This window comes from Myxine glutinosa, chromosome 4, assembly GCF_964187855.1.
Source record: "Myxine glutinosa chromosome 4, kmMyxGlut1.1, whole genome shotgun sequence".
NCBI lineage: Eukaryota > Metazoa > Chordata > Myxini > Myxiniformes > Myxinidae > Myxine > Myxine glutinosa.
In genome coordinates, this window is record NC_136264.1 from 98,031,568 (window position 1) to 98,056,916 (window position 25,349).

A 25,349-nucleotide genomic window follows, 5' to 3' on the forward strand; every position below is an offset into this window, starting at 1 on the left:
ATATCCGTGTGAAGTACAAAGATAAATAAATGCACAGTATGGTGGGGATACACTATGATTGGCTGAGCCGAGGTGTTATATTTAGGCAAATCAGAATTGAAATCCCCATTACACCGACCGACTTACTTATTGATACATTTTTTGGGCATTTGCCTTATTGAAATCATCTTATTGAGTATTTGTCCTAATGAAAGAACTGCACAAGCTATATAATCCATGGGCATTTCTTTATTAAGGTTAGTAAGGCTTTAAAAAGTAGGATTAATGATTCCAATTAAATACGTCACGAAAGTCTTCCACAGAGCATTTTAATGCTTTGAAACACCTCGTTTTCACCTCAAGACCGAAGCTCACTCGTAAAAACAAATTCGCTGACTTTGGTGGTGTGTAACAAATGTATGATCAACTTTGCAAGTGATTTTAATTCTGCAACTCCATTCTAGCCAATCAGTGACAAGTATACCACTGAGCCAAACAACTCTGAGCTTATTGGCTCCCGCTTGACCGCTTCAGAAGTAGTAGCTCAGCATGACATGCAAATCATGCTAACGTCACATATGTTCCTCGATGACCAATTACAACGTATTGTCGGAATGGTTCGCCAGCGAATGAGGAAAAGTAATTATTCCATTATCGCTTTGAAAGGAAGTTCATACTCTTTTTGTTGTTATTTTTTTCCTTGTGTATAACTGGAGCCAGGTAAAGCCAGGAAACTGTAGAAAAAGTACTACAGATAAAAGGTACCTCCATGGTAAGTTTTCCTGGAAAATATGTTCATTTGTAAATATTCCGGGACCACTGTAGGTGTCACCCTTGACCTTGACTTGATATTCATTCTTGTACACTTCCATTTTTTTAGCTATTGCTAAATTTCCTTGCCTTTCCCATTGGCTGAACATAATACATTTGGCCAACTTGGGTACCCAAGGCTGAGAGAAAGGGTGATGTGGACCCAATGTTTCAGGAGACAAAGTCGAGAAAAACTTTCCTAAGGACGGCATTCCTTCCGTCCGGCTGGCTTGTTTCCAAGAATGTTGTCCATCTCCGCCACCAGCGCAGCTGTCAACTTAGGAAGCACCTGTGTAGGTCAATCAACAATTTTCAAGTTAACTTCCTGGAAGAAATTTAAATAATTGTGCATTTCGATATATTGGGGAAAATGTTGAGAGAATTGAACAGGAAATTGAAATTTACATCTTTAAATTTACAAATTGAACAAGCAGAATGAAAACAATACGTCTCAGGACCATAATATTTGGTTGATACGCTACCTGTATAGCTCCGAGGTTCTCGATGAGTTGCTCCACCTTGGTAGCCCTCAGGAGCACCGAACTCACACCTTCATTGTGAAGGCACCATGCTAATAGAACCAGACATTGAGCAGGCACCATGCTAATAGAACCAGACATTGAGCAGGCACCATGCTAATAGAACCAGACATTGAGCAGGCCCCATGCCAATAGAACCAGACATTGAGCAGGCACCATGCAAATAGAACCAGACATTGAGCATCAGTTGAGACTTTTGACTTCGTGTAATTGTCGCACAATGTAATGATGGCTCTGCATGACATCCATAAAATGAGAACATCGCTTTACTATGTTAAAAAGTTGAGTCTCTGACATCATGCCCGAGGCCCATCATCACATTGTGCACTCCAGCCTTTCAGTGATGCTTTGTGGTTCCTTGAGACGTCCCTGCTGCCTCTTTCCCTCCTCACTGAGCACCTTTTCCTTGAGCCACTGATATCCCTGCATCGAGTGAAGAGTTTAAACGAACAGGTATGACGTATTCATGTCGAAACCCAAATTCCCTTCAGCATCCTTTTTGTAAGTAATGGGAGAAGGTATAACCATTTCCTCTTATTTGCTGTACCAGATCAATAATACTTTTAATTGTACTGGATAGTTCATCACCACCATGCACATCAAGAGCGAGGCTCATGGAAGAGTAAGGATGAACTGACAGTTGGGTAGTGGGGGAACAATTGGGCACAAAAAGGAAGGGAATAAACACCCAGAAAAGGAAGAGAGACACAAGATGGGAGGAAACACTGACACGAACAAGTAAGAGGGGACAAATTTGAAAACACACTCTTTCATAGCAATGCTTCAGATAAAGTTTATCATGGTTGTGATTTCAACACCTAAAGGTGGTTATATGGTTGTGATTTCAAACTTTGCTAACAGTTTTCTGCATTCCCACAGTGATTCTCTTTAAAAATATGATATGTGTGAACCATTAAGTAGGTGAAGTGGTGGCTTTGTTGTGAGGACTCTGGGCTGGTATCCCAGTGATTGTGGCTTGAACTCTGATTTAAGCAACATATAAAAAAATACTTTATACGCCTCATACCCATGTTCATGCAAGCCTGTAGTACATGGGCTTATGTTGGGAAACCAAAGTTTGTGGACCGTTTTGCTAGATTCTTTGCAACAAGGCTTAAATCACTCTAAATAGCATATAAAATAAAAAAATTGCTGTTGCCAAATTTTCACGACATCTTCATGGTGGCCATCTTTGATTTCAAGATGGCCACCATTTCGGACCTATTTTGCCTTATATCTCACTTATTAATCAAGGTATCAGCACAAGAATAGTGTCCTTACCCACATTTTCGGGGTCAAGGAAGACAATGGTGATAATCAAATTTCAGCTGGATGGCCAACATCTTTATAATTTCAAGATGGCCGCCATTTTTAATCAAAGTATGAGCAAACATAGCCTAGTGTCTTAGTCTGAGACAATTGATGAAGACTAGTTGTGGTGGCTAGCATCCATCATAGACTTAAGCCTTTTCTGAAAGCAATGCTACAGTTTGTTAATCAGTTTGTTTCATCAAACAACTCCTATAAAAAATCCAAACGACGAGCTCTCTACTGATCAAACACAATGTCATTTCCAATAGGCTGGGCATCAGTGTTGCAGCATTTCTCCAAATCAGCATCACAGTTACACAATTCGGTACAGACTACATTCCTAGCTTTGCATGAACACCTGCGTGAACACAATTTGCTAGGACTCTTTGCAGCTCGTCCACAGCCACAGCGAACAAGTTGGAGAATTGAGGCTGGAGCAATTGCAACCTGCGCCAGGACTGGTCTCAATTCGCCTCCAACAGTTTCCCATCCCAAGGTGTTTGGGTCGATCACAGTTGGATTTAGAGTTAGATCTTGTGCCCACGTGTGTGCTTGCAAATGAGCACGCTGGACATGCTCTTTCCAGGCACCACCAGTTGGTGTTAGTTTCTCGACTCCCTGATCAGCCTTCAGCTGGCGGAGTAGGTGCCATCGTAGTTCAGCAGCACTTCTTATTGTGACACCTTTCGGACATAAGAGGCGACAGAAATACTCTTCACATCCTTCTTGGACAGCATCAGATGGTTTATCACCCTCTCCAAGCTGAGCAATTGCTGACACTACTGTTTGACTACTTTCAGTGAATGCCTTGAAGCAAGTTGTTTTACTCTTGCCCTGAATGTGGCCAGTGGTGTCACAGCCAGTGAGAGACTGCCAATTAACAAGTGCTTTTGCCCTCTGAGCACCAAGCTGTTCATAGATTGGCCTTAGTAAGATTTTCCGACGGTTTTTTCCAGTGCCCATGATAACTGCAGCATCACTTCCTAGGTCATCACTTCGACGTAGAGCAAGTAACAACACATCTGTGTCTGGGAAATAGATACTCACAATGAATCCTGTTTTCACAAGTTGCACTGCATGCAAAATCATGAGTGTGTCAGCTTCCTCCTGGCTACTGACCTCTTTAGCAATTTCACATTCAAAATTGCTCTGGACACTTCTCCTTGTCACTGTTACAATCTGCATGGAGGATCTACTGTTGATCAATCTATTTGCCAGGAAGAGTGTCAGTGAATCCTTTGTGACATTACTAGCAAGGAATGACTTGGTGTCCTTGATTTTGGTTTGCTCATCAACAATATAGTTTTTCACTGCCTTGGTCTTGCCTCTACGACGTTCCCTTGTTCCTTCCTTCAATGATGCATCAATTGTGTAATTGTCAAACACAACCCGAAGCTGATCATAAGCACGTCCTCTGCATTCGGCTAGCTGTACATACGCTGTGCCTAGCTCCTTGCAGTTCTGAAATTTCTTGACACTCATTAATTCTTGCAATAGCGCCATTCCATCAACAATTAAGCATGTCCTGGGTCTTTCTTGCACATTCTCAGGGTGTTCTGCAAGTTCTTCAGCATGGTCACTTGAGTTTGTGTCATCACTGGATTTCACAAGACCCTCCAGGAGTGATATGATCTTGCTCTTGTCGGTGGTGGGGTGGACCATTCCATTTGGCTGGAGAAGAGTTCTATTGGTATTGGACAGTTCATGTGCCCCTACCACTTCCTCTAGATCCACTGCTTCCCTCGATGACCATGCAATGACTAGTAGTCGAGCAAACAGGGATGTCGTCACTTTCAGTGCCACTACCTCACTACCAGTTTTCACCAACAGGTCTTTGCCGACCGAATTCCAAGATGGCAATGTCAATTTGGTCATTGTCGACCACAGGTTTTGGTTTCCCTTTATTCTCTTTTCTACAAATGCACTGTAAGCCTCCTGTCCGAATTTCTCTGCATTAAGAATTCCTTCCTCCACAGCTTTAGGAATCACCTCAATTGCAGCATCTATTGCTGTCCTTCTTGCCTTTTTGCCATGAATAACAGAAGGTTTTTGGCCTTGAGCATCGGTAATATCACAACAAATGTTCTCACGGATCTTCTTTAACAGCCTGCCCCTGGTGATGCTGTGATTCTGAATACCATAGTCCCTCATCATGTTACTGTAGACCTCATCAGCCTCAGGTGTTGAGACAAACTGTCCATCATCGATGCAATCCTGTAATTCAGCGAAGAACTCAATTTCAGCTGATACAAATCTCTCACTCTGTCCTAAGTCCCAATCACCACTTTGGTCACCTGCACAATTTTTGCGCTGTGGCATTTGCACGTAGCGACTCCAGTTGGAGGTCAAACAGCTCTTAAGGTAGTAGTAAGGGAAACATATGAAAATCTGTTAACTAAATTGTTACCTAAAAATTTCTTCACCAATATGTTTGTAAAGGTGTGTAATAACATGTGTTAAAATGTTGAAGTTCAACTCCCGTGGGAAACCCAGAAAAAAAGCTGTTGAATTCGGGTACCGAAAAATTATTTTCGAGAATTTTTATTTTTTTTAATCGGCCCTTAAGTAACTTATGAGGGGTCAAATAAGGGTTTTTCATGATTCTGAGTTGATTGTTAACATTTATGTTTCACCACAGACACTCCTTTGTGGAAAAATAATTTCTAAATATATCTCATTTTGTACTTTGCAGGACATGGAGTCTAGCAATATGGATGAAGACGTTACTCCACCTGTGCTCAATTGCTTCATCTGTGCACGCTCGGATACACCAGCTGAAAGGCTCATACAGGCAACTCCAAAGGGATACTCAACTTTATTGAAACGAGCAGAAACTGTCGAAAATGTTACTGTTGTGGAACGTATGAAGGAGGCTCAAAAGGAAGGAAAACTGAGGTACCACCAGAAGTGTAAAAATGATCTGTACAACAACTTTGTTGCAACCACCAAGAAGTCAGCTCAAGCATCAAAGGCAGAGAAAGAGTCATCAAAGTTGAAGAGAAGACGCACTACTTGTGAGTTCAGTTCATCAACTGGCTGCAGTTCTAGAAGATCACAGTCAGTTGACCTCCTGTATAAGGATGTATGCATTCTTTGCAACCAACCAGCCCAGCTCTACAAAAATAATCCAGCACAAGCTAGAAAGAAATACAGAGTGCCAGATAATTTGACTGCAGATACACTGAAGGCAAGCTTGCTGAAGACAGCACGGAGTCACGGGGATGACTGGGGCACTGAAGTCACTGGACGCCTGGAAGGGATCAACGACTTGGTAGCAGAAGAAACACTGTACCATTTGCGATGCAAACTTATGTTTGCGAGAGGTGACCGTTTGTCCAAGACTGATGAGGAAGGAAAAAGGAAGAGAGGACAGAGGAGTATTGATGAGGAGCGAGAGGCAGTTTTTATTGAATTCTGCGAATGGTTAGACTCAGAATTAGAGCATGGGGTAATGAACATGGACCAAGTCCATGAAAGGCTGCAGGAGTTTGATCAGTCACCAGAGAAGAGCCTTTCTTATTCAAAGCATTGGCTAAAGATAAAACTTCTAGAGAAATACGAAGACACCTTGTATTTCACACACAGGAAAGAAGGGCAGATGTACTCTGTCTCAAAGATGGCACCGACAATATTCTGCGAGTGCATCATGCTAATCTTGACCATGGAGATGAGAAGACTCAGATCATAAAGACGGCACTCAAGTTCATATCCAATGATATTGCCTTGATTGATTTAGGTCCAAAGTCATACCCCACCACACACAGTATGACTGACATCGATAGTCAGCTGACACTTGTTCCTGCAAGCCTTCAGATGTTCTTGAGACCGATTGTCAAGACAGATGAAAGAGTTGCCGTTTGGGGGCAGAATTTTATTAAGGCCTGTCGACCTCGGTCTGGAGTATTGCCACACCAAATGGGGCTTGCCATACAACTTGATCATAGATTTGGGTCAAAATGGATGCTCAACAAGTTCCACCGGCTGGGATACACTGAGTCTTACACGGAGACACAAAACTACAAATACTGCTTCCTTAATAGTAGGAGTGGAGATGATGTTCCAGATACTTCTGGCACTCTTGACACCATTGTGGAGGAAACCGATGAACAGATCAATGATGAGGTTGCGGTTGATGCTGCGCTTGAGGATCAATCAGTGATGACAGCCAAAGTGCCAGCCAGTGAAAGTGAATTGTCAAGTAATGATCAGGTGGTCTTTATGGAGGTTGGGGAAACAAACAATGCAGTCACTCAGTTTGTTGGAGACAATATAGATTTAAACATTGTCTCTATTCACGGAAACACTCCCTTTCACTCAATGGGTTGGATCGAAGTCACCTCTCCGGCACCACCCTTGCCAGATCCACAGACAACAGCAGCTTTCCCCCAGGTGAAGTTGAAGGCACTCGACAAAGCTAAGATCCTGAGAGGAACCTGAGAGGAACTTTCTCCCCCATTTCCCCAGATAGTTTTCACTCATTAACCTTCAATGTTTACACTTTCCCCTCAAGTTATGTATTCCGTCATATTTTATAACACCTTTTTCTTCTTCTTCTTTAAAAGGCTGCTTTCGACTTGCTCACCAATTCAATTCATCCCAAAAAAAATATCCATCTCCTATAGTGCCTTTTTTCTACATTCCCTAAACTCTCCTGCACTCCATCCTCCATCCAGCGTCCTTAAACGTATTTTTAACTCGAAGGTCACAAGAAACTCATTTTGCAATAAATGTTCGTTTCCCATAAATCGTACACTTTCAAAAATCCAATCTCACCCCTCCCCTCCAAATCTTCCCCATAACCCCTCCCCTCCAAATCTTCCCCATCACCCCTCCCCTCCAAATCTTCCCCATCACCCATCCCTTTCAAATCTCCCCCCTTGCCCCCTCCCTCCTAAACTACCCCCTCACCCCTCCCCGCCAAGACGCCCCCTCGCCCCTCCCCTCCTAGACTCCTGCCTCACCCCTCCCCTCCAAATCTCCCCCATATCCCATCCCTTTCAAATCCCTCCCCTTGTCCCTTCCCTCCCAAACTCCCCCCTCACCCCTCCCCTTCAAATCTCCCCACCCTCATTGCTTTTCAATTTCCCCCCTCTCACTCCCCCTCCTCAAAGCGTCCTCCCCGCTTCTTCCCCCTTCAAACTCTCACCTCCATCTCCCCCAACCTTCTGCCTCGCTCTTCCCCCTCCTCAAATAACACCTCATTGTGGCTCACCCAATCACCATCAAACCTTTTGTCCGCCCCATCCTTCCCTTTCTCCGAGCTATTCTGAAATCTCTGACACATCTTCAACAGCTCTCCCTACCTCTTCCACCTCTTCCACATCTTACCCTACCCCTCCTCCCCCCTGTTCTGTATCTGATGCTCCCCCTTCCTCTTCATTAACGGTATGGACCTCAAACATCCGGGGCCTTCGTTCAAACTTAACTGATCTCTCCTTACAGGTTGCTTCTGTCAAACCAGACGTGATCTGCTTAACAGAAACTTTCCTCCTTTATGATGTCTCTGATTCCATAGTATCTCTCCCGGGCTACTCCCTCCTCCGGTATGATAGACCTGAGCCTCGTCCTGGAGGCGGGGTTGCTATCTTTATCAAAAACTCTCTTCCTCACTCGCCCTGCACTGCACTCTCTCCACCTCACCCCCAGGAATACCTCTGGCTACGGCTTCCCCTTCGCTCCCACCTCTTGTTCATATGTGTGTTGTACCGTCCACCAAACAGTGATGACTCCATCTACATCTCGCTGTCTGATGATATGGACCAACTTCTATCTACTCATCCCAACTCTCTCTTCCTCATATGTGGTGATTTCAACTGTCATCATGCCAGTTGGCTGGGTGTGGGTACCTATCTCACCAGCCATGGCTCCTCAGCAAAGGACTTCTGCGACTCACTGGGACTGACACAATCTGTCAATTTCCCGACCCGGATCTCAGTCAACGGAACATCTTCTCTTCTGGACTTGGTTATGACTAACTTCCCTGAAAATGTCTGCTGCTCTTCTTCTGCTCCGATCGGATCATCTGATCATGTCCTTGTTAAAGTGGACATCTCTCTGACCATCCTCAGGGAGCCTGCTCAGCGTCGACGAGTCTGGCATTTCACTCAGGCCAACTGGCACGGTCTTCAAGCAGCCATCAATCATCTGGACCGGTCTCCCATCTCTACCACCTCTGACATCAACTCATCCTGGGAATTCTTCCAAAGTAAATTGCTCTCTCTCATGCACAGATTTATCCCATCTCATCTTCAGTTGTCATACCCTTCCTCCCGTCCATGGTACACGGAATCTTGTGGTGAGGCTGTTGCCCAGAAACAACTTGCCTTCATCTCCTGGAAAGCAAATCCAATGGAAGGAAATCTCATTTCCTTTCACAAAGCCCGAAACAAGTGTGTGTCCACCCTCAGGAGAGCCAGGAAACAATATCTCTCCGTTCTCAAGACCGAACTCTCTTATCTGTCTCCCTCTTCCAAATCCTGGTGGCGTCTGGTCAAATCCGTTTCTGGTGTTTGTTCCCCCTCCATCCCCTCCCTTACCTCAAACGGCTACACAGCTGACTCCGCACGTGAAAAAGCTGAATGCCTCAACTCTGTGTTTGCCTCTAAATCTTGTGTCCCAAACCCATCCCTCTCTGTACCAACCATACCCAGTCGTACCCTGCTGCTCCTGGACTCCGTGTCCTTTCCTCCTGACAAGGCGGAAAAGTTTCTGTCAACCCTCGACTCTGATTCTGCAACTGGACCCGACGGCATCAGCCCACGGGTCCTAAAATCCTGCTCTGCTGCTCTATCTCACCCTCTCTCTGTTCTCTTCACCCTCTCTTTTGCTCAAGGTCAACTGCCATCTGCTTGGAAATCAGCCAACATCACCGCTTTGCACAAAAAAGGTGCAAAAACAGATCCTAGCAACTACAGACCAATCAGCCTTCTCCCAATTATCAGCAAAGTCATGGAATCCATCATTGCTTCGGATATGAAATCTTTCCTCTTCTCCAATGGCTTGATCTCTGATCATCAATTTGGTTTCAGACCAGGTCACTCTACTCTGGACATGCTGCTTCTGCTGTCTCAACAATGGATGGAGGTCCTCAATGCCAAACAGGAATTTAGAGCTGTCTCCCTCGACATATCACGTGCCTTCGACACGGTCTGGCACCCCGCTCTGCTCACCAAACTCTCCTCCTTTGGTATCCATGGAAATCTCCACGCATGGCTGGCGGAATTCCTCTCTAGTCGTCGTCAACATGTGGCCCTGAATGGGTTTCTCTCATCTCCTCTTCCTGTTCAGGCTGGAGTTCCCCAAGGCAGTGTTCTGGGCCCCGTGCTTTTTCTGGTCTTCATCAATGATCTCTCTGGCTCTCTCGAAAATCCTCTCTATCTCTTTGCTGATGACTCCACTCTCTGCCGCTCCATTCCTCTTCCCTCAGATCGGCAGTCTGCTGCCTCCTCACTCTCTGAAGACCTGGACAAAATCACAGACTGGTCAAACAAGTGGAACATGTCTTTCAATCCTGACAAATCTCACACTCTTACTATGTCTCTCCGAAAAGCTCGACTGGACAACCCTCCCATCTACTTTCTCAACAATCCTCTCCAAGAAGTTCTGTCGCTCAAGATTTTGGGTCTCACTATCTGCCATGATCTTTCTTGGGAAAACCACATTTCCAAGCTGGCCTCCAAAGCCAGTCGCCGACTGGGCATCCTCTGTCGTGCGAAGTCCTTCCTCGGCACACCTGAGCTCCTCACCACATACAAGGCTTTCATCCGCAGCTCAATGGAATACTGTTCTCCCCTATGGGCCGGTGCTCCTGCCTCACACCTAGCTCGGCTTCACGCTGTTGAAACCAAAGCTTTCAGAATTATTGGAATCTCCCGCGATGAAGCTATCTCTGAGGGCCTTTCACTCACTCACCGCAGGCAGGTAGGTGGTCTTTCTGTCTTCTACCGACTCCTCTCCGGCCTTGCACCCCCAGCTCTCTCTGTGCTCTGTCCCCCAAATATTCCTACAGGTCGCACAAGATCTGCCAGCAACCCTCTGATGGTTAAACTGCCGAAATCTCGGCTCTCTGCTCACCTTCACTCTTTCATTCATCTTTTCTCCCGCCTCTGGAACAAACTCCCTCACTCCCTTCAATCCCACTCCTCCCTCCAGGTCTTTAAAACAGCTGTTCACCACCATCTCTTATCTTCCCCCATCCAAAATCTTGATCTTTTCTACCCCCGCTAATTCACCCCAGATCCACCTTGTTTGAAATTCCAACTTCTTTCCTGGAAGTCCTGGCAGTGTCCATATGTTTTATACCTCTCCCACCGCCCCCTTCCCACGCCCCCCCCCCAAAGCCCTCGCCCTCTCTCAGATCTCTCGATGTCTCCATGTCTCTCGGTCCCTGCTCTCAAATGTTGTGTTTGTGTCCTTCCCCCTCTCTCCCCATCTTGTCTACCGCTCCCTATGTTATATGTTTTATGTGTCGGTTTGTCTTTCTGTGTGATTAATGTTCGCTCTTTCACGAGCCTCGATCTTGTATACAAAAAAAAAACAAAAAATAACTGAAGTAAAGATTATTCCATTTACGAACAGGAAACAGATAGGAACGAACGCGATCATGTTTCTCCCCCTCGCTGAGCTTTCCTCCTCCCTGGCTCATGATCAGCCACTCCTCACCCCAGGTGACACACTCTGGGCAGCGGGGTGGGTGATCAAAGCCAACGATCCTGAGTTCCCACACTCCAACTGGAATGGCTGGATGAAGAGAATCCATGCTAATGATGCAAAGCAGAGCACACAGATCGAGTTCCTCCCAGTTATTGAAGGAGACCCTAATGACCTCAACACCATCTTCACCACTCTGAAAGAGGATCCTTCTACAGAGCATGTCTCTGAACCCCAGTGACTATGGATGGACAATAGGTGTGCATGGGTATGAGCCAGTTCCAACACTGGACCCCACGGCTCCTGAGGAGCTATTGCAGTTCACGAGCTGTAATTGTCATGGAGATTGCAGCAACCGGCGATGCAGCTGCAAGAAGAATGGGGTCACGTGCATCTCGGCCTGTGGAGTCTGTAATGGCATTACATGCAGAAACTGCAGTCATGATGTTGTTGAGTCTGAAGAAGACATAGACAATGACTGTTGAAACTTCTGACATTGTGAATGAGAAATAACTCTTGAGTATTATATATGTATGTGAAATAAAAGCTACTTTGTGTGTAAATGTAAAAGTGAAAATATAAATGTTAACAATCAACTCAGAATCATGAAAAACCCTTATTTGACCCCTCATAAGTTACTTAAGGGCCGATTTAAAAAAAAAAAAATTCTCGAAAATAATTTTTCGGTACCCGAATTCAACAGCTTTTTTTCTGGGTTTCCCACGGGAGTTGAACTTCAACATTTTAACACATGTTATTACACACCTTTACAAACATATTGGTGAAGAAATTTTTTGGTAACAATTTAGTTAACAGATTTGTGAAATATCTCATAAAATGCCCTTACTATAGGTTATGTCCCTTGCAAGAAAATCTCCCTCAACGAGAAAGTCCACAAGGTTGAGTTTCCAGACACTGTTGTCACTGTTTTCCACAATCTGTTTAACTGACCTACCAATATCTTTGCTTCTACACTCACAGCGTATCTCTTCTGTCCCGGTCTTTTTGTCCTGTTTCACAGTCTGACAGAAAAAGCACATATTCCGGCAGAATGATGGTACTGTCGACCGTGTCTGCCTTTCTGCTGGTGCTGAACAGGAGGCTTCCTCTGGAATAGGAGTTGTTGATGGTCTTCCTCGTTTCTTACCTCCGGTCAGAACACGAGTGTCCATTTGACTTGTGGCTTGTTCATATCGTCCTTTATCACGTTCAATATGCTGTATATGTGTCAGCATACCGTAACAGCTCCGATGCCATAATGCTTTTCTTGACATCAGATCACCAGCGGATAAGCCTTGCAGTCTCTGATTTATGGCCACATATGTCGGATTCCTGTATGTATCTCGTTTGGTGAGATTTCGCAAAAATGTCTCATATGTATCAGTATCTGCCTGTGGTGTGCTTAAAGGCTCAAGCACTTTCCTTTTTATGTATTTCTTCCCTTGGCATAGCAAACAAAGACTGAAGTCAATGGGCTTCTTTTTAGCAGCAGGTTCCTCTGGCGTGGTCATGATGCCGGCAGTCGTTCTTCCTCCACAGTTATCCAAGAATGCAACTTCTCAAGGTCGTCTGCTGCACATCTGAAAAGAATAAAGATTGTTAAAAAGTCATCCAACACAGTTTCAGGAATAATATTTGACTAAAACTAGATGTACGGTAGCTTGATTCTTTAGATAATATTTGGGTGTGGATCTGGCAGAAGAACTCCCCTGTCCCCCCACCTCCTATCCACCCCCTCCCAATCCAATCCTAACCATTATCTAAAAATGTAAGTACCTGTGAGTAAAAGTAAATAGATTCAATACCAGGACATTTATATTTAAACCTGATATACATGAAAACCTTTTAAAGTATGGCTTTGACCTGGAGTTTGGGCAAAACTAGCTTAAAAAATGGTGGCCATCTTGAAATTATAAAGATGTAGGCCATCCAGCTGAAATTTGATTATTACCATTGTCTTCCTTGACCCCAAAAATGTGGGTAAGGACACTATTCTTGTGCTGATACCTTGATTAATAAGTGAGATATAAGGCAAAATAGGTCCGAAATGGTGGCCATCTTGAAATCCAAGATGGCCGCCATGAAGATGTCGTGAAAATTTGGCAACAGCAATTTATTTTATTTTATATGCTATTTAGAGTGATTTAAGCCTAGTTGCCAAGAATCTAGCAAAACGGTCCACAAATATACATAAGCCCATGTACTACTGGTGTTGGCTTAGCGGTTAAGGTGCCGGCTTGGGATCCTGGGTTCAAATCCCAGTCGATCGCTGAGTTAATGCCAGGGGGGTTGACTCAGCCTATCATCTTTCCAAGGTTGACAAATTGAGTACCAGCTCACTGGTAATTCACTGTGTGTTGCAAGAAGTGAGTAACAGAGTTGGTGGCAGGAAGGGTCTGATTTTTGCCTCTTATTTGCAATTGATAATAATATTTATTCATATAATATATGTTTATTATTTATTTATTTATAATTATTATTTATTATTTATATAATAATATTTTATTATTATTATAATACTTATATAATATATTATTATTATTATTATTATTATTATTTATTTATAATAATATTATTATATTATTATTATTTATAATTATTGTTTATTTATTATTATATTGTTTATAATTATTATTTTATATTGTTTTATATTGTTATTTTATATTGTTTATAATTATTATTGTTTATTATTTATATAATATTTATTTATAATATATTATTGAGATAATAATATTGATAATAATATTTGCAATTTGCAATTTGCCTAATAGCGTACAGCAGGATATGCCTCCCAATGGTTTATGCCAGATGGCTGTAAAACATTGCTTCAAAAAGGGGACCATGGTGCCCAAAAAGGCCAGCCTGCTCTGTGGGGGAAAAATGGCCTCTAAAGACGGTTCCTATACGCATGTTCATTCAGGACAAGTATGAGGCAATCAAGGTGGTCAAAAAGAGAAAATGACCTTTCAAGCTCAGGCTCATTTATAAGCAGTTTGAGTAAGAGGAGGTGTAGACATGTAGACATGTGGACATCAATCTCACAGCACAAAAGCACCTCTGAAAGCATGCTTTTTAAGAATATCATGTAACATACGGAGGGGTCACAGATGACCCCCTCCCAAGACCACAAGCAACATTGTGTGGGAATCATGGTCACAGATGACCCCCTCCCAAGACCGCAAGCAACGTTGTGTCGGAATTGTGGTCACAGATGACCCCCTCCAAAGACCGCAAGCAATGTTGTGTGGGAATCATGGTCACAGACGACCCCCTCCCAAGACCGCAAGCAACGTTGTGTGGGAATCATGGTCACAGATGACCCCCTCCCAAGACCGCAAGCAATGTTGTGTGGGAATCGTGGTCAGAGATGACCCCCTCCCAAGACCGCAAGCAATGTTGTGTGGGAATCGTGGTCACAGATGACCCCCTCCCAAGACAGTGTGGAAGTGTAACTCAGTGTAACTTATTGATTAAAGACTGGTAACGATTTCGTAAATGGATGCCAAGAATGTGCACGCACATGGTAATCTCTTGTCCACCTGGTCACAGCCCCTGGCTGGAGCACCCCCTATCGTTTGGTAAACGGAACTCACAGCAGGAGGGGAGCGAGCTGATGCCAGGACTTGGTGCATGCATGACCTCGGGGCATTAGCGGAGAAAGGATTAACATTCAGCGGACAGGGGATTAACTCCAGTTTGTCCATATAAATCCGAGCAAACGTTGAGTCAAGGAGACTTGTGACCAGAAGCTCTGACCGACGGAACGGACGAGCACTCATCATCAGACCCTCTGCCCGACGGGAGTGGCGGAGGAACATCGGCCGAACGAGAAGGACCATGCGAAAAGAGTTAACCTGGTCCATTGAATTAAGCGGTATTATTTGGTAATGGAATGAAGTGAATAACCAGTTAATAAACCAGACCTTTTGTAAAACCTGTGTCCGGTCATTGGAGTCTTGAGTCTCAGCAACCAATTCCCTGACAATTTGGAGGCACCGCTGACATCAATTGTACACAAACAAGTCTTTAAAAGGTGAGTGTGTCTTGTTTTTGTCCAATATGATTTACGAACTTGGAAATAATTTTGTACATACATGGGGGAGGAGGTGGTCTGGGGCTTCCTTGCGCACCGATGCCGCGACATAGGATAAAGAATGGTACTTCGATAAACGATTGTAGCTATTATTCGTGTTTTTCTAAATGATTTCTGTAAATACGTATTTTTTGCGCTGTCTAAATAAAATGCACCAGGTCGGCGCTGGCCATTAAGGGCCTTGCTGTGACCTGGGAGCAAACGGAGCATGTGTGCACCATGCGACCGTTTGCTTCCAAGTCGTGTAAGGCCGGTACACTCGTTTACACACCCGTACACGTGTAAAGTAGTTGTTTTTTTTTGCACTTGTTCAAAGCACGCGACTTGCTCGGCGTGCGACAGGGAGCCGGGAAATGGAATTATATTTATATATATATATTTTTACCTCATTCCAATTTATGGTATTGCGACAAAACGGCTTATATCTTTGGAACGACTGGTCGGATTTAGACAAATTAAACGGAATTGTGTAGGACGAAAGCCGTGGGTCCAAAGTAAAAAAAAAAAAAAAAAAAAAAAAAAAAAAAAGGGGTGGAGGAGAGAAATTTTTTTTTTTCAGTTTTCCCGCCATGTCTAAAACTCGTTCGATCAACAAATAAATTCATGACAGACAACCCCACCTCATGCCGGTCCAGAATTATTGTGAAAGATGGCGATTGGATGAAAATTGCATACCAACACTCCCTCACTGTCCCTCATTGTCCCTCATGTCCATTCCGGCACCCTGTCTCTTGCTCCCGCTCCTTCTCCCTCCCCTCCCTCTAGTTCCCATAGGCGGACGTTTTGTGAGAAGCAAAGCGTTTTGCAGGAAGCTTCCAGGAAGCTTCCAGGAAGCAAAGCCAGGGCTGTTGCTTTTTGTGTATTTTCTCTGCGCCCCATACTCGCAGATTTGGTTGGTACAAATATTTTATTGAAAGGTGAAAGATGCTTTTGTGGAAGAGCAATGGCAGACCACCCATTGTCACCACTTTCATGAGCTCAGAGAAATAAAAAATTCCAAATTCCACTCTGATGGCTCAGTGGAAATCGGCAGCAGAGTGGGAATCGGCAGACAATGGAACAGCTAGCGACGAGTGTTTGTGAGTAACAACCACCCTCTGGTCGAGGCTCATAGGAGGGGTGATGCTTACTGATTCGGCACGCTTACAATAGATATTAATGGCGAAGGTTGTGGTTGGTTCGATTTTGCGAAATGGACGTTCTTTGAACGGGTTAAATGAGAATTTTCATATTGGATGATAAAGCAACGAAGAGTTTTGTGGGATTATGGGGTCATATCGCGACATCATGGGAAAGCTGGTGTAAATGGTGGGATGTCAGAGGTAATGGTGTGGTTTAATGTTCACACTGTTTTGGAAAATAATGCTCGATGCAACATGATCCTAAAAAGAACCCATCCCTACATCTAAGGATCAGGAAGGGAAGGAATGGAAAATTTGAAGTATTAAAGTTACGGAACTCAAAATGTCTGGGTTTGGATGTTTCATTAAAGGATTGAGTCATTCATTGGTTTGATGATGGTCCTAATATTTTGATAAATGTTTGATAATGGTCCTGGTAATTTTAGTCCTAGGAATAATATTGCTAGTGGTTTGTCTGAAGATTTTAATGGGATTTTAATAGGATTTTAATGGGATTTTAATGGGATTTAATGGGATTTTAATGGGATAAATTGGGAACATTCAAATGTTGGGTTGTGCTAACGTTTCCACAACGTCGCTACAACGTTTCACTTTCGTTGTTGCAACGTTTTGCTCCAACGTTTTGGGAACATTCAAATGTTGTGTTTTGCTAACGTTTCCACAACGTCGCTACAACGTTTCACTTTCGTTGTTGCAACGTTTTGCTCCAACGTTTTGGGAACATTCAAATGTTGTGTTTTGCTGACGTTTCCACAACGTCGCTACAACGTTTCACTTTCGTTGTTGCAACGTTTTGCTCCAACGTTTTGGGAACATTCAAATGGTGTGTTTTGCTGACGTTTCCACAACGTCGCTACAACGTTTCACTTTCGTTGTTGCAACGTTTTGCTCCAACGTTTTGGGAACATTCAAATGTTGTGTTTTGCTGACGTTTCCACAACGTCGCTACAACGTTTCACTTTCGTTGTTGCAACGTTTTGCTCCAACGTTTTGGGAACATTCAAATGGTGTGTTTTGCTGACGTTTCCACAACGTCGCTACAACGTTTCACTTTCGTTGTTGCAACGTTTTGCTCCAACGTTTTGGGAACATTCAAATGTTGTGTTTTGCTGACGTTTCCACAACGTCGCTACAACGTTTCACTTTCGTTGTTGCAACGTTTTGATCCAACGTTTTGGGAACATTCAAATGTTGTGTTGTGCTAACGTTTCCACAACGTCGCTACAACGTTTCACTTTCGTTGTTGCAACGTTTTGCTCCAACGTTTTGGGAACATTCAAATGTTGTGTTTTGCTAACGTTTCCACAACGTCGCTACAACGTTTCACTTTCGTTGTTGCAACGTTTTGCTCCAACGTTTTGGGAACATTCAAATGTTGTGTTTTGCTGACGTTTCCACAACGTCGCTACAACGTTTCACTTTCGTTGTTGCAACGTTTTGCTCCAACGTTTTGGGAACATTCAAATGGTGTGTTTTGCTGACGTTTCCACAACGTCGCTACAACGTTTCACTTTCGTTGTTGCAACGTTTTGCTCCAACGTTTTGGGAACATTCAAATGTTGTGTTTTGCTGACGTTTCCACAACGTCGCTACAACGTTTCACTTTCGTTGTTGCAACGTTTTGCTCCAACGTTTTGGGGACACTCAAATGTTAAGTAAATCGGATAAGAATTCACGAGTTATTTAATTATTAGCGATTAATGAAGTACTTATTTAATTAATTACATTTCTTATTAAATTACAGTAATTACATTACAGTAATTACCTGAGGTAATTACAGTAATTACAGTTCCGGTAATTACAGTAATTACAGTAATCATTACAGTAATTGCAGTAATATTATTACAGTAATTACATTACATTAACTCAGGCACCTTTTGAGTAAGGAAGCTGATATTTGGACATGACACTGACCAAGTGATGTGGCTGTCAAGGAAAATTTTGATTTATTGATTAATCATTTAATAAATTAACTCGTTGATTTATAAATGACTTATTTAATTAAAAGTCCTCAGAGATACATCTTCGGATGAAATACTTGCAGATTGGTTATGCTATGAGCCAATTGATTAAGGAAAATATTTTGTGATGGCCATATTGGCAATTTCGTGGCCATATTCGTGGCAACTCAGTTAGTGCCACTGCACCTTTAAAATGCATCCCTGCGTTCATTTTTCGATCGATTGAGTTGAAATTTTGAACAATCGGATCTGGACTGTCGTTGTTAACGACTCTAGCACGCACTCGTCCAATCAGGATGGAGCGGTATGGTCCCCGGATCATCACTGCCCGCAGTTTTTAATTAATTTTACTTTTTCTCTTGGTCATATAATTTTGAAGACATGCATGTCATGATAGAGGAAATGTTTGTTCTGTAAAACGGAATAAATGTTGTTTATTTGTGTGGGTGTGTATTTTTGTGTATTTTGGATATATTTTCACGACTAATTCCAGTTATCGTCCTGCAAAATGTCTGCTCGTTCTTTTTCCTTTGAGTCGTAAATTCCTGTTGAATTCTCATTAAAATGCGGAATTAAGTACGCTGTGTGATGATGGAGATCCTTGATGACGAATCAGGAATAGTGAATGAGCAAACAAATATCACGGATGGTACACCGGATAAGGAAAATGTAGATGAAACCCCTTTTGCTCAGGTGCTGTGCAGCGCTGCACAAAGATCCATATGAGCGGGGCCTGGGTGCTGTGTAATTAGTACACAAAGAACCAATTACTAGGGTGCTGAATAAACACAAAGATCCATTTTTTGAGCTGGTTCGCCCGGTGCTGTGATTTATTCAAAGAACCAAATTTTGTAAGAATTAAGATATGATTTTTCGACATTATAAATACTTTAATATATGTAACGATTTTTGTAACGATCGTCCTGCAAAAGGTCTGCTCGTTCTTTTTCCTTTGAGTCGTAAAATCCTGTTGAATTCTCATTAAAATGCGGAATTAAGTACGCTGTCTGATGATGGAGATCCTTGATGCGAATCAGGAAAAGTGAATGAGCGGACAAAATTTGGGAGAGGTCTTACACACGGGTTTATCTATTATTCGTGTTTTTTTTTTGTTTTTTTTCTCTAGCGATCTGTAAATAATGCATGTGTATGGAAGAAGTTGAATGATATGATTGGATATTCTTCACACTTATGGAAGAAGTTGAATGATATGATTGGATATTCTTGACAATCATGGAAGAAGTTGAATGATATGATTGGATATTCTTCACACTTATGGAAGAAGTTGAATGATATGATTGGATATTCTTCACACTTATGGAAGAAGTTGAATGATATGATTGGATATTCTTGACAATCATGGAAGAAGTTGAATGATATGATTGGATATTCTTCACACTTATGGAAGAAGTTGAATGATATGATTGGATATTCTTCACACTTATGGAAGAAGTTGAATAATATGATTGGATATTCTTGACAATCATGGAAGAAGTTGAATGATATGATTGGATATTCTTCACACTTATGGAAGAAGTTGAATGATATGATTGGATATTCTTCACACTTATGGAAGAAGTTGAATGATATGATTGGATATTCTTGACAATCATGGAAGAAGTTGAATGATATGATTGGATATTCTTCACACTTATGGAAGAAGTTGAATGATATTGTTACAGACACGACTTTGATGTTATGGTGGGCCGAGCGGAATGGCCGCCGTGTCCGCACAAGTTACCCGATTATACTCGAACCTTGGCCGAGCCGCGCTACGCTAGATCAATGAAGGAAAAGGACACAACGGCTGGGATTAAAATGACACGACACCAGGGATACGGTTCTCAAGACCTCCGGAGGAGGTTATAATATGGCGGAAGGTTAGATTACAGGAATGAGAGGGACAGCATAGAAAGATAGGCACTTAGACACACTTATCTTATTCCCGACAGACCACAGATAAACAGGACAAAACTGACTCACACGGGGATTGATGGCAAGGAAAGCGGGCAGTCGATGGCTCAAGGTGCACTCTTGGCTCAAGGACAGAATCGACCCGGTCCGGTCCAAAGATGCGGGGAGGTATCGTCGCGCTGGGGGTGGCGTCCTTTGCTCTCCGTAGTTCAGGCGCATCTGACCTCACATCCGGTTAGTCGTCGCGTATATCCGGCGGGGAGTGACACGCCCTCGGCTCGTTAGCTCCGCCCCAGATGGAATCGGCCCGTTGCTTCTCATTGGGTGCGGGGGGGTTACCGGCTCCGCCCTTGACGAGGGGCCGACAGGCAGCCCCTTCATGGTAACCCCGTCGGCGCACATGGGTAATGGCGGCTAACCGAGCCGGAGTGAGGACGCACACTCCCCGTGTGCGCCGCCCCCCTCTGTTGTTGTAGTTGTTGTTGTAGTTGTTGTTGTTGTTGTTGTTGCATGGGGAAGATGGGAGGAGGTATGGGGAGGTCCTAAACTCACTATTGGTGCCATACAATCACATTCTGGTGCAACGAAGAGTCAGAATTAATGGAAACGAGTCCTTAACTGACATAGACTAAGAATAACGAGCAAGATGTCCGAAAGTTGTCTACGTGAGATGCGGTGGACCTGGGCACGACATTTAATGGGGGAAAAAGGGGAAGGTCGGTTCTACAGAGTGTTATTTACAGGCAATGGGACTAGGGAATGGGGGATTGGGGATAGTTGGGGAGTATTGGGGAAATAGGGGAATATTTACAAGCGGATATGGAGGCCAAATGCCATATCCGCAACATTGAACCCTTCTCTACCCTCGGGGCATCCCGACCCGATAAATTTTTACCTACTTTAGTGTGGCACTCAGATGTAGTTCCCTCTACTATTAACTCTACCCTGAGTGCGACAGTTTTACAGATGTTCACAAATGAGTAAATATGTCCCCCTGCGACGTTGCACCCTTCTCCTCACAGAAACACACCCACAGGATAACCGAATCACGGAAAGAATTCGCAAACTAAACATACAGCCGGTAGGGAGCATTATTTACAAGACTACGCTGATATTTACACTACGATCCAGGACCTGTTTTTGGAGGAACACATGCAGATGTTATGCATAGAGAGAGCACGCATGCCAGCATCGATACACCAACCCACGAGTGCTCTGTGGCCTTACGGCCTTTAATAATGTGCAGAGCACCCCTTCCAAGCACCAAAAGCACCACCCCATCACACAGTCAGCACCATCCGGTGCACCAATAAAGTGTCTATAAATCACGGTGTGGTGTCGCAGCCGGCCGATGGTCTGCCGCTGGTCTTGCCTTCGTGTGGTGCACTTGGCCTTCTTGCCTCTTTCAAAAAATAAAGAAAGGCGCCAACCGCGTCCATTTCTTTATTGTGGCCGTCAGGGGGCCAACTATAAGTGGTTCACCTGTATGGCATAGGTGCCACGTTGACCCATAGGTCCATCCACGGGTGGTGCTTGGCCGCATAAGAACTGCGGTCCATGGTGGGTGGCCACAAACATTGCGGTCCATATGGTGTATCGATCCAGGCAGCAAGCAGCGAAAGTGCAGGCCCACAACTGCGAAGCCAGCACCTCTCTCTCCTCTCTCTCTGCCCCAAAGCCAGATCCTCGGAGGTGGGAGACAAAAGAAGAAGACAAGTGAGTAAGGTGGTAAGGGCGCAAAAGTGCACGCAACACAAGGTAATGCACACTAGGGGCACATGGGAACCAGGTGAGACAGGTACGTTCCTACCGTACGCTCCCCCCCCCCCCCCCCCACCAGGTAACCTACATGGCCCCTCCCTTACCCCTTACTGTATCCACAAAACACAACACTACCCATAAACATCTATTTTACTAATCAACAAACGTCCCTACTGTCTTCCCCGTTCCTCCCATAAACCAAATTCGTCTTCTCTCCCTCCTAACCAATCAAATTTGCTATTTCCAACTCTCATCAAAATTTGCCATCTTCAACTGAACATCAAAATTTGCCATTACCAATTCATCATCAGTCCCTCCTAAGGAGGGAGAAATGGAATCACCCCAATGTCTCATCCACGTCGTGATGCGTCTCACAAATCCACAGCAATCTCATTTCCTGCAACAAAACAAAGAAAACACAGGTGTGGAGTCATCATCACCACAGGTAAGTGGCTGCGTATGGTGCGACAGGTTCATCAATCCTAACTATTTCCTAAATGACTTTAACAACTTTACATTACCCGGGGTCTTTCTCCTGCCAAACCATTGGCCCTCTTACACTATGGGTTCTAAAAACCAATTCCCATTGGCCAAACTGTGGTGCTTTTCAATTTGGGGTCTCACTCCCCCGATTCATCTCCCGGTGCCCTCGCACAATTTCCGGGCTGTGACATGTACCTCTCCCAGCGGGTCTACCCACTTGCACACCTCCACCACTGCAGTTGCCTCCGAGCTTACCTGCTCCTTACCCTAACCTAACTACCTGGGGAAGGCCCTCTGGCGCTCTCCCCACTCGGTGCCCTCTCTGGCACTGGGCTGCCCGATCCACACCCGGGATCCTCAAGCACCCACTCACAACTACCGGCTCCCAGAGCCCACCTGCGGCCTCACCTGGCCGACATCCTCACAGTGGTGGAGTGCCCAACCAACTACACACACTAACAGGCTACACGCCCAGCCATTTCCACAACACTAATGCACCCATCCACAATACCATTCTGTCACCCGCACCACAAATGCCAATATCCAACCACAATTTACCTATACCCTCTACCTAACACTTACACTACCCGCCCCGGGTACTCGTGAAAGGGGTCCACTCTTCCCCCATCCACACCTTCGCACCATGCACACCACTCCGTACCACTTACTCCAACTCTCTCCACACACCTGTACCTGCACACCTGTGCTCTCACACCTGGTGCCACCTGCACCCTTCTCTCCCCAAGCGCATTCGCGCTGATCCACAACACTCACTACTCATACACTGCTCCACACACCTGTCCAGCTCTCACACCTGTTCAATTCTCAACCACACGGCATCATCTCAGCTAACTACTCCCTTCTGAAACTTGCGCTTCCCAGTCGCCCCTTTAAACTATTGCGCTCCCTCGTCATTATCATCCATACTAATCTACCTGCATCCCCACTACAGGTATCAGTCACTAACTAACCTTAACGTTACCTAATGTCATCTTCTAGGGCCCTATCAATATAACCTAACCCACCCGGGCTAGTTTTCACTGCCATCAACCCCATAAGCTATTGCTCCTTTGCCCCCACATGGGAAGGGCGGCAGGGATGCCAGCCTTACCCACCGGGCCCATCGCTCACTACCAATTTTGCACATCAAATTTCCACAAATCAAAAATTTGCCAATCACTACTCATCATCTGCCAATCACTACTGCCAATCCTTTGCCAATCATCAAATTTTGTTTTTCTCTAATTTTGGGGCCAAAACACTAACCTCATCACACAGTCTACTCACTAATGCCTCTCGGTGCGCCAATTCACTTCTAAAGCTCGGCTTTGTAAAGCCAAGCCATGAATGCGGGTTGTTCTGTGCCAGCGGCTGGATACGTCCCGCACTCGGGGCAGGGACGGGGGCTTACCCGGGCCGAGATCCCACGCACCATCTCGGCACGGAGCCATCCCATGGCTCGATCTCGACCTGCCGGAATGCCGCAACAAAAAGTGGTCGCCATGACGACCCTTCCTATCCAGCCGCCCGCTCCGCCTAGTGGAGCACGGACGCGGCCGTTCAAAGCGAGGCCCAGCACGCACCGAGGGCCCGATTCAGCTAAAAGTCGACCTAACCGCTGCTCCGTTTAACGTCGATGCTTCACCTGCATGCTTACACCCCGCAGCCCGTTCCTTGCTCACACATCCAGCCGTCTCCATGCTCCTCGTACCTCTCCTTACACACCTCGGTACCCTCATTCCACTCACAGCCTTGGTCACACACCTGACCACCGAACACTTTGGCACACATTCGTTGGTAGCACACCTCACCAACACACCTCTTCGCACCCCCTCCTCGGTCACCTCCTCTGTGACAATCACAGGTGTGCTCTCATTCGCACACCCAACCACGTGCCTCACTACCAATTCCAGCGTGCATTCCCACTCACGCTCTACCATTCCAGGTGTGCATCCTTTCTCACCTGTCACAACCAACTCACGCTCCTTGTCACTCTCACTACTCTCACCACCACTCTTGACAGCGCACTCACCCTTACTCTCGACAGCGCACTCTTTCCTCATGCACCTGTCCGTCACACACCTTTCTCACGCACACTCTCCCGTTACACCCTCTGTAACACTCACCACAGGTGTGCATTCTTCCTTGCCTTTGACAGCGCACTCTTTCCCCATGCACCTGTCCGTCACACACCTTTCTCGCGCACACTCTCCCGTTACACCCTCCGCAACACTCACCACACCGCGCTTCCATGTGCTCCCTCGCACACGCGCTACGACCGACTCACTCTCGCCAGCACCCTCACTCCTTGGCACGCACTTTTTCCTCACACACCCCAAAGTCGGACTTTCTCGCACACCTCCTTTTTCGCACACCAGACCTGTCGCACTCTTCACCAACGGCCTCTCACGAACACCCGGGTCCATCTCGACCCCCAAGCTTCTTAAATCCCCTGGCGCATCATACGCACGACCATATTGGTCACCACTTACACCGGGTCCTCTTCCTCTTCGCTTCTCCTCCATCACCTGCGAATCCCTCATCCGGTTAATGAGCACATCATCACGATCCGAACACAGACTTTGGACCAATTATTTTACTTCCTCCTTTATCTCTTTCTTATCCTCTCTCCGTCGCTTCTTAATTTCGCTCACCCCTTCTTCCACTTCTTCTAATTTCTGCTTCACCTCCTTCATCTCTTCGTGCG

General features: G+C 44.9%; 1 protein-coding gene across 1 annotated transcript in view; it reads right to left on the reverse strand.

Moving 5' to 3' along the window:
• Nucleotides 1-988: 988 nt before the first annotated feature.
• Nucleotides 989-25,349, reverse strand: part of LOC137416299 (voltage-gated potassium channel subunit beta-3-like) — a 49,127-nt gene continuing 24,766 nt past the window's right edge. The window contains 3 exon segments of the mRNA XM_078775279.1: nucleotides 989-1,078; nucleotides 1,272-1,360; nucleotides 1,631-1,751. Coding sequence (XP_078631405.1) covers nucleotides 989-1,078; nucleotides 1,272-1,360; nucleotides 1,631-1,751 — 300 coding nt within the window.